The sequence below is a fragment of the Malus domestica genome, chromosome 17, assembly GCF_042453785.1.
Source record: "Malus domestica chromosome 17, GDT2T_hap1".
NCBI lineage: Eukaryota > Viridiplantae > Streptophyta > Magnoliopsida > Rosales > Rosaceae > Malus > Malus domestica.
This window is the reverse complement of record NC_091677.1, coordinates 21,109,803-21,123,935: the sequence shown is the minus strand read 5'-3', so window position 1 is coordinate 21,123,935 and position 14,133 is coordinate 21,109,803. Positions and strand designations below refer to the sequence as shown.

At 38.0% G+C, this 14,133-nt stretch overlaps 1 protein-coding gene across 1 annotated transcript; it reads right to left on the bottom strand.

Moving 5' to 3' along the window:
• Nucleotides 1-4,202: 4,202 nt before the first annotated feature.
• Nucleotides 4,203-8,728, bottom strand: LOC114822565 (mitochondrial-processing peptidase subunit alpha-like). The gene is made up of 13 exons (XM_029097136.2): nucleotides 8,406-8,728; nucleotides 7,609-7,842; nucleotides 7,206-7,502; nucleotides 6,670-6,837; nucleotides 6,298-6,465; nucleotides 6,077-6,157; nucleotides 5,868-5,934; nucleotides 5,657-5,754; nucleotides 5,160-5,232; nucleotides 5,000-5,070; nucleotides 4,807-4,856; nucleotides 4,600-4,712; nucleotides 4,203-4,509 (listed from the first exon to the last, which is right to left on the bottom strand). The coding sequence occupies exons 1-13, from the start codon at nucleotides 8,439-8,441 to the stop codon at nucleotides 4,457-4,459; spliced, it is 1,509 nt and encodes a 502-aa protein (XP_028952969.1). The 5' UTR covers nucleotides 8,442-8,728; the 3' UTR covers nucleotides 4,203-4,456.
• Nucleotides 8,729-14,133: the final 5,405 nt, after the last annotated feature.

Here is a 14,133-nt window from a genome sequence, read left to right as displayed (position 1 = left end):
AAAAAAAAAAAATAAATAAAAAAAAAAGGGGTAACACATCTTAGTCAGATATATGTTTTAGCACAACATACTGAATAAAATAAAGCATGTCCATTGATATCTCTAAGAAATTACAATTGCGTAAAAAAAAAATAAAAAAAAATAAAAAATAAAAAAGGAAGCCTTCACAAATGTCACTTATGTGAAGCCTCAGTACTTGAAGCCTTAGTACTCGGCGACTTATGTGAAGCCTCAGTACTTGAAACCTTAATACTCGGCGACTTATGTGAAGCCTCAGTACTTGAAGCCTTAGTACTCGGCGGAACGCTAGAAGAGGGAGGCATTGGGGATGGATTATTCGGAGCCTCAATACCTAGTCGAACTTTAGATGACGAAGGCAAAAGGTCCCTCTGGAATACATCCACAAATCTCTGATTGTCACTTAGAATCCGACCTTCGGAGTCCAGCAACTGATCAAGCTTCATCTTCATGCTCGTCGAATAATTATTTGCAAGCACATGCAACTCTCTATTCTCATACTTCAGCTGTCTGATCACTTGATTAAGAACTAGCACCTCGGCTGTCAATGATTCAACCTGGCGAGTTCGAACAAGTAAGCGTTGGCCCATGTTGGAAACAGAGTTCGCACACTGGACACTGAGAGCCTGGGACTCTCGAACAGTTAATTCATCGGACCGTTGTGAAAGTATCCTATTATCTTTAGGAGTGATAAGGTTTCTAGCTACAACTGTAGCCGTTGCTGCATCCCTCATTACAGAGTCTTCAACTGTAAGAGGGCCATTAGAAGATGAGAAGGACAGGCGCCATATATGACCCTGACGCGGTGCACCTGCGTCACTGCTAAGACTCAAATCTAAACAAATGTTAGATGGGTTAGCCATTTTCAAAAAGATGGTAAAAGAAAACGGTTGAAGTGAGTAAAAAATCTCAGAAATACAGCAAGGACGATTTTCAAAGGCGAGCAATCTTCAAAGCGTGCAGGTCGAAAATGATTGACACCTCTTTAAAAAGAAGAGGCAACACAACCACTTGTTCAAAAAAAAAAAAATTAAAGAAACGCCACTCTTCGAATTTCAAAACCCGGATTTTCCTGCGTAAAATCCGTCAACACTTTTCAGACGCAGTTTTAGCTTTCGGCTATCACGTGTAACTTTGCCAGAGATCACTGACAAGGTTGAAAACGTGTGGAGTCCATCATACTCACCTACCCGACTGTTGGCCGACAAAGCATGGGAGACAAGGCACATCCACCCTGCCACTTGCTGTTGGGAGCTCACCATATAATTCGACCACCAACCTCTATGGCAAGAGACACATCCAGCCTGACTCTTCTTCCTTGCCGAAGGCATCTGCAACCAAAACTCAGTTTTCTTCCTCCCTGGAAACGCTTTTTCAGCCAAATCACATCAAAGCAAAGGTATCTCATATCACTGGGGTTGAAAGCAAGAGTATCTCATAGCATGCTTTCACCCTATCATTTTCTTTGTCCTCCCTCTTCATTACGATGACAAGGATAAAGAAAGCAATATGTCGGAACCTCCACTCAAGCTCCTGGTAAGGAACCGACTGCTTGGAATCTTTCCTGATTGCTCACCTAGCATTGCTCTCGAAGTACCCATTATCTCAACATCTTATGCTTCTAGAGAAGATACCACATCTGCCAGGAGAACAGAAGAGGCGAATGAAAATGATGCATCGAAGCATGTGGAGACAAGCTCAACAAACACATGTGTTGATCATCCGCTACTTCTTCAAAAGCAAAAGTATCTTATATCATCGGGGTCGAAAGCAAAGGTATCTCATATCATGTTTTTTCCCTATCATTTCCTTTGCCTTTGTTCTTGCCTGCAGAACAAGGAGAAAGGAAGCAATCAGTCGGAACCTGAAATTAAATGTCCGATCAGGAACTGATTGCCAGGAACCTTTGCCTGGTTGCTTACCTAGCGTTGCTCTCGAGTACTCATCTTCAACTGTTGACGGATCTCGAATTTCCTCAGCAAATATTTCAAAACAGTTGATATGGTGTTGGCTCTTTACATTGAAGCTGCAAAGCACGGATGAGTGGCTGAAAAGTGATGCTTTGAAGGACCATTTAAAGGCAAAAGGTTGCCACCACTTCTGCTAGGCGAAAGAACTTCCTGCGGGTAATTTAAGAACTAATGGCCTGTGGAAAGTCAATAAGCGCAACGGTCTGTGGAAAGTCAACAATTGGAGGAAACCAAAAAAAATCCTCCAACCCAGTTCAAGAATAAGCCTGTGGAAAGTCAACAATTGGAGGAAACCAGAAAGTCCTCCGATCCAGTTCAAGATCAAAGATGTGGAAAGTCAACAATTGGAGGAAACCAGAAAATCCTCTGAACCAGTTCAAGATCAAAGCTGTGGAAAGTCAACAAGCGCAACAAAATACGTGCCGATTCACCCACTACCAAAGCGAAAGATCATCTACCACATGAAGCTCCTTGTGGTCCAATTTCAACCTTCAAGATCAAGCCTCAACGGCTTTTGAAGAAATTTCAAACAAAGTTCAAGATCAAGCCCCAACGGCCCTTGAAGAAATCACCAACCCAGTTCAAGATCAAGCCTCAACGGCCCTTGGATCAACATCTGCAGTAAGGGACTTCAAAACGCATCTTCTACACGTGACAAGTACATGTATACGACGCGCCTTGAAGTGGGGGCATTTGTAGACATCGAAATTTCGGTAAAATAAATGTTGATCAATAATTAAAATTTCAATGTTTATGTGTCACATAAATTTTACACATAGCATGTGAATAAACGAAAAATCAAAATAAATCGAAAAAGTCATCAAACGGGACACGTGTCAACACCTGGCAGAAATGATTTATTTCATCTAATTATTTAAATCCAAAAAATCAAGTTTTGGAATTCTATAAATAGGAGGCCAAGGCATTCATTTTGGGACACCAATTGATAACCAATTCACCTCATACCACAACCTTGAAGCTTTGAAACTCAAAAGCTCCCAAGAAAATCCCGAAGGATCAAGAGAGCTCTCTTCGTTCTTCGTCAAATCCTCATTCAACATCAAGCCCCAACGGTCTTTGAAGAACTTCCACTGATTCAAGACCAAGCCTCGACGGCCCTTGAAGAAAGTGTCCATCGTTCATCATTCGTTCATCCATAGATCAAGCCCCGACGGCCCTTTGGATCCACGACGTCAACAAATCTGCACAACTGTTTATCCCAAGATCAAGCCCTGACGGCCCTTTGGACCAACAACATCAAATCCACCCATTGCAAAGATAGAATCAGAGGCTAAATTTGTAGAAGAGATTGTAACCCCTAAATCATCAATACAAATATTATTTTGTACACGTGTTTCTTGTCTCGTTCATAGCAGGAAATTCCGTGTTTACAGTAACTTCCAAATTTAATCCCTCCTTAATGGATGAGGTTTAAATTTTAATTCTAACCCGTAATTAAGTTACTCTGCCTGTTGAGTTGAGAGTAAAAACTTAAGAGTAAATTGTAGCAATGGTTTTTCAACTTTTATCTAATTAGAACAATTGTCTCTTAACTAAAAATATATTACCATTGATTCCTCAACTCATAAAAACGTGCAACTATGGTCATAAATGAGTTACATGAGGCTAGATCAAAGGGCAAATATGAAAAGAGAGATTATATTTACACCTCAAATTACCTCTCCCACATTTTTTTAATTTTTTAATATTTTCTACACACCACTAACACTTGATAGAAAAAATATTAAAAAATTAAAAGGATGTGGAAGAAGTAATTTAGGGTGTGTGAATATAATCTCTCATATGAAAAATCAAATAAAAAAATTGTAACAATGGTCTTCCAACTTTTTAATTCAACTGGAAAAATAATCCCTCAACTTTAACTCAACTGAAGCAACAGTCCTTCAACTTTAACCCAATTGTAGCAATGATCCTTCAAACATAATTATTTTTGACAAAATTTTGACAAGGTTGATGAAAATAACCATAACTACACAGCTTGATGAGTTGAATGACCAATAATAATGAATTTTTAGTTGATGAACCATTATTACAATTTCCTTATAAACTTACACCCAAAATAGGTTAGAAAAAGAATTTTAACTATTAGAGGGATGAGTTTAATCTCACTATGGGATAGCAATAATGTGATTCAAATTCATCTTTAGCGAAAATCAAACCTAAAACCTCTCATTTACAAGTGAAAAGGAATACTAGACCGTAATACTAAGTGTTTCTTAATTTTAACAAATATTAACATACAAAAAACAAGGGTTTCTCTCTCCCGCAGAGAGAGGAAAGAAATAATATTGCCAAAACGAATCCTGATCATACATGAAAGTAATTTGGATCAAATTAACCTTTCAAAATTTTATTTCGACAAATGCCAACAAAGGCGAATAGCTTGGAAGCCGTGAGTAGCCACGCGATTCAAAAAATTACAGCCAACAGGCAGCAGAGGCACCCTCTCATTTTGCATGGAACCTGCTGCTAATTGAGTCGTAACCCGGTACATGTACAACTGCCACAAAAACACGAGGGGTTAATTTCCTCACCCTTGAATCAATGCCAGTAACAGCAACGACGAGATCAGTGTCTAAGTGGAAATTACCATTGCCATATGTTGCCAGTGTTAGAGGTGAAGAGATAATCTTCTGCGCGATTGTAGTAATGTCTTTCAACGTCACTCCTTCCACTGTCTTCAAGAAGTGCTCCACAGGTTTCCTGCAACGGTAAATAGTAATGTATGTTTTAGCAAGTCACAACAAATACTGCAAAAGCTTACCAAATAGAAAAAACAGAACAGTTATTGAATTACCTCTCTCCGTATGTCAAAACCTGCCTTCCTATATCCTCAGATGCAATCATCTGCAAAATGGAAAAGGAAAATGAAATTGAAAACCCATTAAGAATGACCGAACCTCAACAACAAAAATCTTAAATTACGAACAAACTAGTGCATCAGAAAACCACTGCAGCATAATCATGTGTGTGAGAGAGAGAGGGCATACTCTAGATTCTAGATTCATTAAAACTGCAGCCTTTGTCGACTCCTTGGCACGTTTGAGCTGTACATCCGTAACTGCAAACAAGAAAGGCAGTAATGAGAAACATAAATCAGAAATCGTTCATTCAGAAACAAGACAAAAATGAGAAATACAAAGAGCAAACCTTGTCCAGGTGTTGCAATTGTAAGTAATTCCTGTGCTGCTATATCAACTGCTTTCGATGCAAATTCAGAGCCCTACATTCAAAAATAGCAACAAAAGAAATCATTTTCAAATATAAGATTCATGCATTAATTATTTACCAAACAACATGATCAAGCCAATTGGCGATTCATATTATTTGATAAAAGGCAGACACAAAACCATCCTGATACGTGTTGTTCAACAGAGAAAAACCATCTTCATAAAACTAGCTTAATGAAATTAGTTCCAATTGCCAAAATTGAAATTATAAACTCATGGTAAATGCACTTGACAAACAGCATGGGTTGTTCCAACAGAAAATATCAATTGCCAGACTTCAATTTATAATGTGAAAGCAGGTAGATGCCATATCGATAAATCTATCTTCTGTCCTAGTCATACACACCCACATGCACAGACACTACCCCAGAAATCAACATTAACTACAATAATAGAAAACTCAAGGTTGAGCCTTACAGTGCTAGCACAAATACCAAACAACCCAGAATCATTGAATATGCTGTTGAATGCAGAAAAGGATTGGATCTGTGGATACTGATTCAAGACGCGGAGATCTGTTGTCAAACAAACATAATGATTGTTATATAAAAAATGTCCAACCAAACAAGAATAATAGTCAAGCACTCTAGTTAATTAGCTACAAACTAGAAGCCTAGATAAAACTTACATAGCCTTGAGTGCATCCCCTTTCCAGGGCCCCCAGCAGAGAAAGAGCCACCACCTCCCATCAGCAACTGCAAATACATAATTGTTATCGTCAACCATCTATACATGACATTTGAGTCTTCATTATGATGACGTATCAATAAGTAATAACCAGATGATTCTACAAATATCTGTAAAATATGTTAAACATTCCAAGAGTAAATGTGGAACCTGGAGAACTGTCAAAAGGACGGCTTGCTTCTCTTGCCGCCAGCCACCGGGAACCTCAAATGCAAGAGCTACGTGTGTTTCCTAGATGATGAGTATCGCAGATAGCATGTTAGCAACAAAACTAAATAATTTATGTGACAATTTCCTACATTTGTGTATCAGACAATGAGGAAAGTATGAAGGAAAGGAGAAACAACACTTGAATGGACAGAAATACGAACCGGTGTATCAGCTTGACAACGGAACTCTCCTCCAACATATTTGGATAGTGGCTCCTCGAAGCGAGGCACACTCGGTAGGTCAGAGAGAAGTGGTTCTGCAATGGATACAATCTCCTGATGATCAACCCCAGATGCTGCAAGAACTATACGAGGAGCAGTATAATTTTCCTGAGATTCCCACGTCAGCAACCAGTCAGTAGCCACACCAGATCAGACATTAATAGGAAATAAGGATAGAACAATGTTAAAAAGAAAAGTAAACAAGAAAACCAAGTTATTTGAATAAATAAGAACTGCACTGCATGCAGTATTGAATTTTAGGTAAGGGTTAGTTCGCAAGAGTACACAGTATTAATAGGTTTAAAATCTTACAGCAATGAACTGCTCCAAGATGCTGCCATTCAATCTGTTTAGTGATGATTCAGAAGCCAATAGAGGATTAGCCAATGCACCAGAATAACCAGCAGAATGAATCGCCTCCAAGAGTAGGCCCTGCGGATTCTTAGAAAGTTCTCCAATCTCTGCCTGCACCTTATTGAGCTGTATAAAAATCAAGTGTACTGAAATAAGAACGACTGAACAACTAACGAAATTGACAACAAATCGCCAAGACTTTTCCTCTGTGAATCCTCCCTAATTCAATCAAACTTCTCTCCTTCAAGTGCCCAAACTAATTCTCAGTAGAGGAATATGTCAAAAAGTTCTGCTGTTTTTTTTATTTTTTTATTTCTACAAATCGGAAATACAAAATTAAACACAAGACAACCTTCTACCACCCCAACTCCTCCGATCTTATAAATACTATAACTAACTATAAATGGTATATAAATGCAACAGAATTTGTCCAATGAATCCCAAAAAGGATGTCTAATAACTTTGACAGAATATTTAAGGACTAGAAATTTTACCTCTTCATTGACTTCCCATTCCAAGAAGGCAGGGTTCCTCAAAGAGTCAACAAGTAGTTCCACCATCTGGGGAACATAGGTCTTGATAGCATCAAAAGTATATCCCATTTGCTCCCTAGAGGCACTGGCTCCTATGTGACCACCGATTGCTTCCACTTCTCTCACAATGCGTAAGTGGCTCCGGTTGGTTGTACTCTTAAAAGCCAATCGTTCTAGCAAGTGTGAGGCACCACTGGATACTGGTGTCTCATATATGGAACCAGAATCCACATATATTCCAATGGACGCTGCAGGACTCTGAATACTCAACATAAAAAGAGCCAAAAATTAACCGACAAGATTGAATGGTAAAATGAGAAAGCTGTACAAGAAAAGAATAGTTTAGCCACATTGTATTACATACCGTTGAAGTTTCTGAAGCTATTTTGACACCATTAGAAAGAGTTGTAATCTGGGTCTTGCTTGGTTCAACATAATCAGGTACTGGAGGAGGAAGGTTAACACCTGGGAGTTGGGTTTCCAAAGGAGGAAGGGCACTTGAGCTCTCCCCCGTCAGCCAGCTAAAGAGACCCCCAGATGAAGGCTTCGATACAGCTGCACTTGTTGCAAACCGGGTGGCCCCCAAAGTTCCACGGCCCTACTCAAACATATTCACATCACGGAACAGTCAATGACATGTAAAAAATCAAGAACAATGACATTTCGCATCCAGCAACTATCCTAAATTGCTCCTCACAAATTTCAATCAGAAACACTAATTCTAAGATATTCATCAATCATGTTACAGATACACAATATCATCTATGCCTAACACAAACCAAATAATAGAAACTCCAATCCCTTTAAATTTTCTCAAATAAATAGATAAGTATATCGATTGGAATTAGATTTCTCATTTAATTAGGAAAACTACACATAATTTACGAAGACCATAAACTAATTTCCAATTTATTTCTCCAATTAAAAATAAAAATCCTCACTCGCCTCTACAAATGAAATCTAATCAGATTAAAATGCTATACATCCGCATCAATCAATAAAACAATACCCAAAATTGGTCAAACAATCGTCGAAAAATCCAGAAAATGAAAACCCAGAAAGGATAAACGCAGATCTCACAACATGAATTCCATTCGGTTTACAATGCATAGGAAACGGAGCAGAAAATTAGGGTTTGGTAGGAGAGAGATTGGGACTGACCTTGAGGGACCTGAGTCGGGAGGCTGCTTTGTACATGGCGATGGAAGCTCAAGATTGATTGCAGCCCTAGAAAACCGATTGGGGACTTTTGCAGCCTCTGTTCCTCTTTAAAGGTTTGAGCTTTTTCTGGGAGAACAAGAGAGAGAGAGAGTGGCTGTTGAAATAAAAGAATTGCAGTTTCGGAGATATGAACTTGGATACATTTAGTGTTGGGCTTCATTTACTGGGCCGGTGAAGTTCCAAGAAGAAGGATTTTGTGACATGAGAGTATGTTATACCAAAGCCTTGTTGTGCGGGTTTATTTTGGGTCAACTCTCTTTTGAGTTAGGCCATTATAGATCCTTCCAACTTTTGTGATGTACAATTGATTTTGATCAAGTCCGGGTATGAATTAATCAGGATGGTGCTATTCACACATATTTTTCGTATCTGTCAAAGATTTATTTTAATTTTCGACCATCAGATCGAATGAATTCTAAAAAATCAAAAAACAAAAATTAACAAAGAGTGTACATAAGGTAAAAATGAGTGTGTAAATAGCACCACCCTTAACAATATACATAAAGAGAACGTTTACGAATAAGGAATAGAAATATATATCATTTTCATTGCGCTTATTAACAACCAAATGATAAATAAGTAAGTTGGTTTTCACATTGATTTTGGTATGACGTACCCCAAAATCAGGTATGGGATAATTGGATAGTTGATTATCTTAATTCTTATGCGCATTCATTCTCATACTGATCTATGACCTCTCTAATACCAAGTAAGTAAACATGCTACAATAATGTGTTGACATTATTATCACCAACGAGGCATGTTATTGGTGCATTTTCAACAATCTCAATGTCATGCACCTTTGTGTGTCAACCCGTCTATATATGTTGGCATAAAAATTTAAAAGTGCTTATGTGTTGTACAAGTGCTTTCTAGAGAAGTCATTGGAAACAAGATTTTCACCCCTTCTCGGACCTCGTTCCTCATGCTTGACACAAAACCCAAAACTAAAGTTCCCCTTGTCGTCGGCCTAACATTTTTTGGGGTCGACGGCAACCCCTCTTATTTGCAATTTCTTAGCTCTTGTCATTGTTATGAGCGAGCGTCTCATATTTGTATGATGTGCCCATTTTGTGGTTTTTTTCTTGTTTCTATTCTTCCCCCACCTTTTTCACTTAGCCTTGCCATACTCACCCCATCTCCTTCTACTCCCAACCACATGTTTTTCCTCTTTGCCTTATTTTACCTCTCAAATCTCATGCCATATATTTTTCAATTTCTGCTTCCACTCTACCTCAAATTGCAGCTAGTGCTCATCCCCACCCTAACCACCACATTTGTGGACTTCAAGTCTACAGTGGTTGGTCAAGTGGATTAAAGGTCATTTTCGACCATTTCTCTAATCAATTAAGAATGACATGGGTTGGCTTGAGTACGAAGTCTAACCCCATTCTCAATAGGTCTCTTGTCGAGGCTTGTTCTTTGCCTCTTCCTTGGTTGTTGATGGTGGAAATGGTTCTTGTGACATAGGAATAGTAGGGTTCCTAGAGTTTGTTCTTCTGTTTTGTGGCTATATTTTATTTGTGCTTAACTTTGTAATCAGACCTTTTTATGTACCCTTGTTTATGATAGTGGATTAAAATGGTTTTAGGATCCTAGTAAATGTATAGAACCCACTACATAGATAATCTATCTAAATACAATGCATTTAGTTCATAACTTTTGAAATAAGGTCATACATCTCTGCTCCCAGTTATGTACATTTCTCAAAACACATATTCATAAACACTAAAAAACATTCATCATAATTCAAACAAATATTAAAATACTTTCACAATACTTTATAAGTTCATAGCTTTTGGAATAAGGTCATACCTCTTGGCTCTCAGTTATGTACATCTGGACCTGTTCATGGATTGGCTGCCTATTCGTTGTTAACCACTGAAGAATTCTTGGGACAGCTACCGGATCAGTCATCTTGCAATAACGTAGTGGCTTCTCAAGTTTAGCAATTTTTTCGTATGTCCACACATGCACTTATACTGAATTAGTGCTCATCATAATCACAACAATTTGACCCTCATTAGTACTCTATCAAACCAACAAATTGTACCTAAAAAGCATAATCAAACCCTTTGCAGCCCCATCCGGATCTTTGCCTCTTCTTACTTCCCCTGGATTATTCCTCTTCATCCTCCTCATCTCTTTCTGCATCACCATCCCTTGTTCCTCTCCCTCTCATAATAGTAGTAAAACAGAGGTTGTCCTGTAGTTGTTTGATATCGCATTCTATGAATAAGTATTGAACCTATCCATATCCTCTATGAGGTCTAAGTACTATAGGTTCACACCCACATTACTCGTTAGCCATATCAACATACCCTCGGCGAAGTAAACCAGCCTCATCTTTAACGCATCATCCTCATCCTCGCATTGTTTAAACGCCATTTGAAGCTCGACACATGTCACTAAAACCTTTTTTGTAGCTTTCTTGGGGGCGGTCTTCACTTTACCTTTACCCTTCACAACCTTACCCTTACCCTTACCCTTGTTACTTTCTCCAACAAAACCAAACTTCTGAGGAAAATACTTAGTCAACACCTAATGTTGGAAGGCTTAACCTCTAGATCATAGGTTTCGTCACAATGAAGCCCCATAATGAGGCAAAAGTCCTTATTTATGAACCGGGTGACCTCACATCCTATTAAATATGTGTGTCCCTTTAGGTCATTCACCCCCTGATTTTCCACTCAACGGATCGACAATTCATGCACCAGTTGCCCACTAAAGGCTAATCTGTCGACACTCTCTAAGTGTCCAAAGCATGAGGCCTTAAATTCAGCAAGTTGTGCATCATTAAACTTGTGATGCAAGACTCCTAAGACATGACTAGCTTTAGAAAGGTTGTTAACCCTTCCTCTATAAGATTCTTCTTCATGATTTTTTGTGAGTTCAACCCCCTGATTTGCCATCTCATGTACACATAACAATACAACCATTCATCACAACCACAAAGCCACTCATTTGATGTAATAGCTTTTAGAATACTTATTGTATTAAACTATTATATGTTTAATGAAGGGCAAAGCTTATTGTTAATCACTATTTATTGTATCATGTGTTTAAGCAATAAGGGAATCCAAGGAATGTATTTGATCTAAGAGAGAAGTGATTTAAGTAAGTTAGATTAACGAGACATTTCTCTTATGTTCATTCCTAAAACGTTCCTAGTCATAGGATTGTCAATTGGGCATTGACAATCCGCTAAGGTTAGTATGTGTTATGTCAACTCAAGCATGAGTATGACTAGTCTCAAGTCATTTAGTGTTGGACACTAAGACAAACACATAGGTGCTTGAAAGAGTAATCGAGTACACTGAACAACGATCAAAAGAGAGTTCGAACATACATGTCATGTAAGAACTCGTAAGTTGCAATATGCAAAGTAGTCATTTGACTTGAGGCATCATAGATGTCTAATGGTTAGGTCATTGATCTTTGATCATGTCAAAGGCATTCCATTGAGAGTGTCCATGGCATTGTTGGGGTCAAGCTATCTAGTCATGTAAGCATATGAATGCACAACAAGGGATCTCTAACCTTCCATGGTAGAAGGAGAATACTCTAAGATATGATTCGAGAGTCTTTGGCCAAAACATATGAATATGACTTAGGAAGTTTGTTCCAAATCATATTCAATTGAATCATATAGAGAAGTATCACATTGGATAGTAGACATGAAATAAACTATCACTCAAACAATGTGATTAAGAGTATTGTATTAGAGAATGACCGTATTACATTGTAGTTGTAACTGGATAGGTTCTCCAACCACTTCTACTTAGCTTGGGTAACCATGACATGCTGCTAGGTGTCACTCATGGTTTGTGGAAGCCCTGAAGATTAGCAAAAACTAATCTTAATCAAAGGGAGAATTGAAATGTAGTTTCAATTCATAATCGATCGTTAAGAGTAACAATCGCCCACTGCCTCGCTAATTAGAACCTAATGGATCGTACATCGAGTAAGGATGAAAGTGAAGAAATGTAAATGAGATGGATAAGCAATTAAATGGTTTAATTGAGAATAGTCAAGATTAATTAATTAGTTAATTAATTTTACGAAAGGTTCGTATTGGGCTTTTAAGTTAGTTTTGGGCTTCGGGGTCTAAAAGGGTTCGGTCCACTAGGCCCATTATGTTTAAGTTGTATAACAACTAAAACAAATATGGGCAAATAGCCCAATCACTTAAGATGCCCGGCCATAGCAAGGGTAGTGGGAAGTTTTGCTTAATTGCAAGTTTGCCACTCACCTAAGAAAAGAGATATAAAAGCATCTTTATAGCTTTTACCTCATTAGGGTTTTTCTTGAGGCAAAGAGGTGAAACACTTTCTCTCTTTTTCTCAACAAGAAGGCCGGCCACTTAGAGAGGAGATAGCTAGCAATCTTTTCTTCTCTAAGTCATCCATTTCATCTTCACACCTCATCCTTGGTGTGGAGACTTAGAGACACCAAACCTTTGGTGTTTTTGGAGATCATTTCCTCACATCCTCAAGGAGCAAAGGAGCATAAAAAAGGAAGGAAATCACAAGGAAGATCCAAGGAGCTAGGAGGTTACTTGAAGGCCCTCCACTTGGGTGAATCCCTTGTGTAAACAAGGATGAACTTCAAGGGTAATGAATCTCTAAAACCTTCTCTCTTTAATGTTGTTAAAGAGTCTCTTGGTTCACCATTCACTAGGCTTTGAAAGTCATGGGTTTTAGAATTGTTTTTTAATGCATGCCTACTTTAATGTGTTAATAGTTTGCATATGTGTTCAAATATTCTCACATGTTCTTAGCTAGGACAAAAATTTTCCTTCAATCCCGATAACAACCAAATACAATAATGTTTATCATTGGCACAACTTGTCAACAAGTTCTCATATCTATACATCTACTTGGCACAGCCTGTCAACAAATTCTCATAGTTATACATCTACTATGAACTTACTTTCATGAGTTAAGCAATAACAAATGAATTCATAAAATTAACAAAGATTCATTGATAAAAATCATTCCAAAGTGAACAATATAAATTTAACAAAACAAACTGAAGCACGTATATCTTGTACACATGCGGAATATCCTGCAATTTAAAATTCAATATATGCTTGATTGACTAGTCAGCGTCACCAGTCAACTAAGATTAGATTTGTTAGTTTAGCAAAACTGAGAATAAACAACTATACCTGGTTTACTAACTTAACTCTAGTTAACAAGGGATTAGTTCATTGTACATTTAAATTTTATTAAACTTAGTTGACAACGCTTATCTTTTTGCAAACCCTAGAGTCAATGTGTAACATGCAAATTAACAAGATATGTGAGCAAGAATAACAATAATCAACACAAGGAGTTTTTGGCCGAAAAAACCCACCACTGGGTTAAAAAACCGGGGACTCAACAATGAGTCCAATCCATTAGTGTAAACAAAGGTTCATAAAAAGATTCACACAAAGCTCAATTCCTAGAACCCTATCTATAAAGCATCTTTACCTTTATGCAACCGTGCTTTACACGAGATGAACTCCTACGGTCTTCATGAAGTGGCAGCTCCTCCTAAGCTCATCACCTTGTGGCACCGAGAACCAACATAATGAATGCAAATGATATGACAATGATGGTTATGTAAATTTGGATTCAATGACCAGTCAATTTCTCCAGTCAAACATTTGAAAGAGGAAACT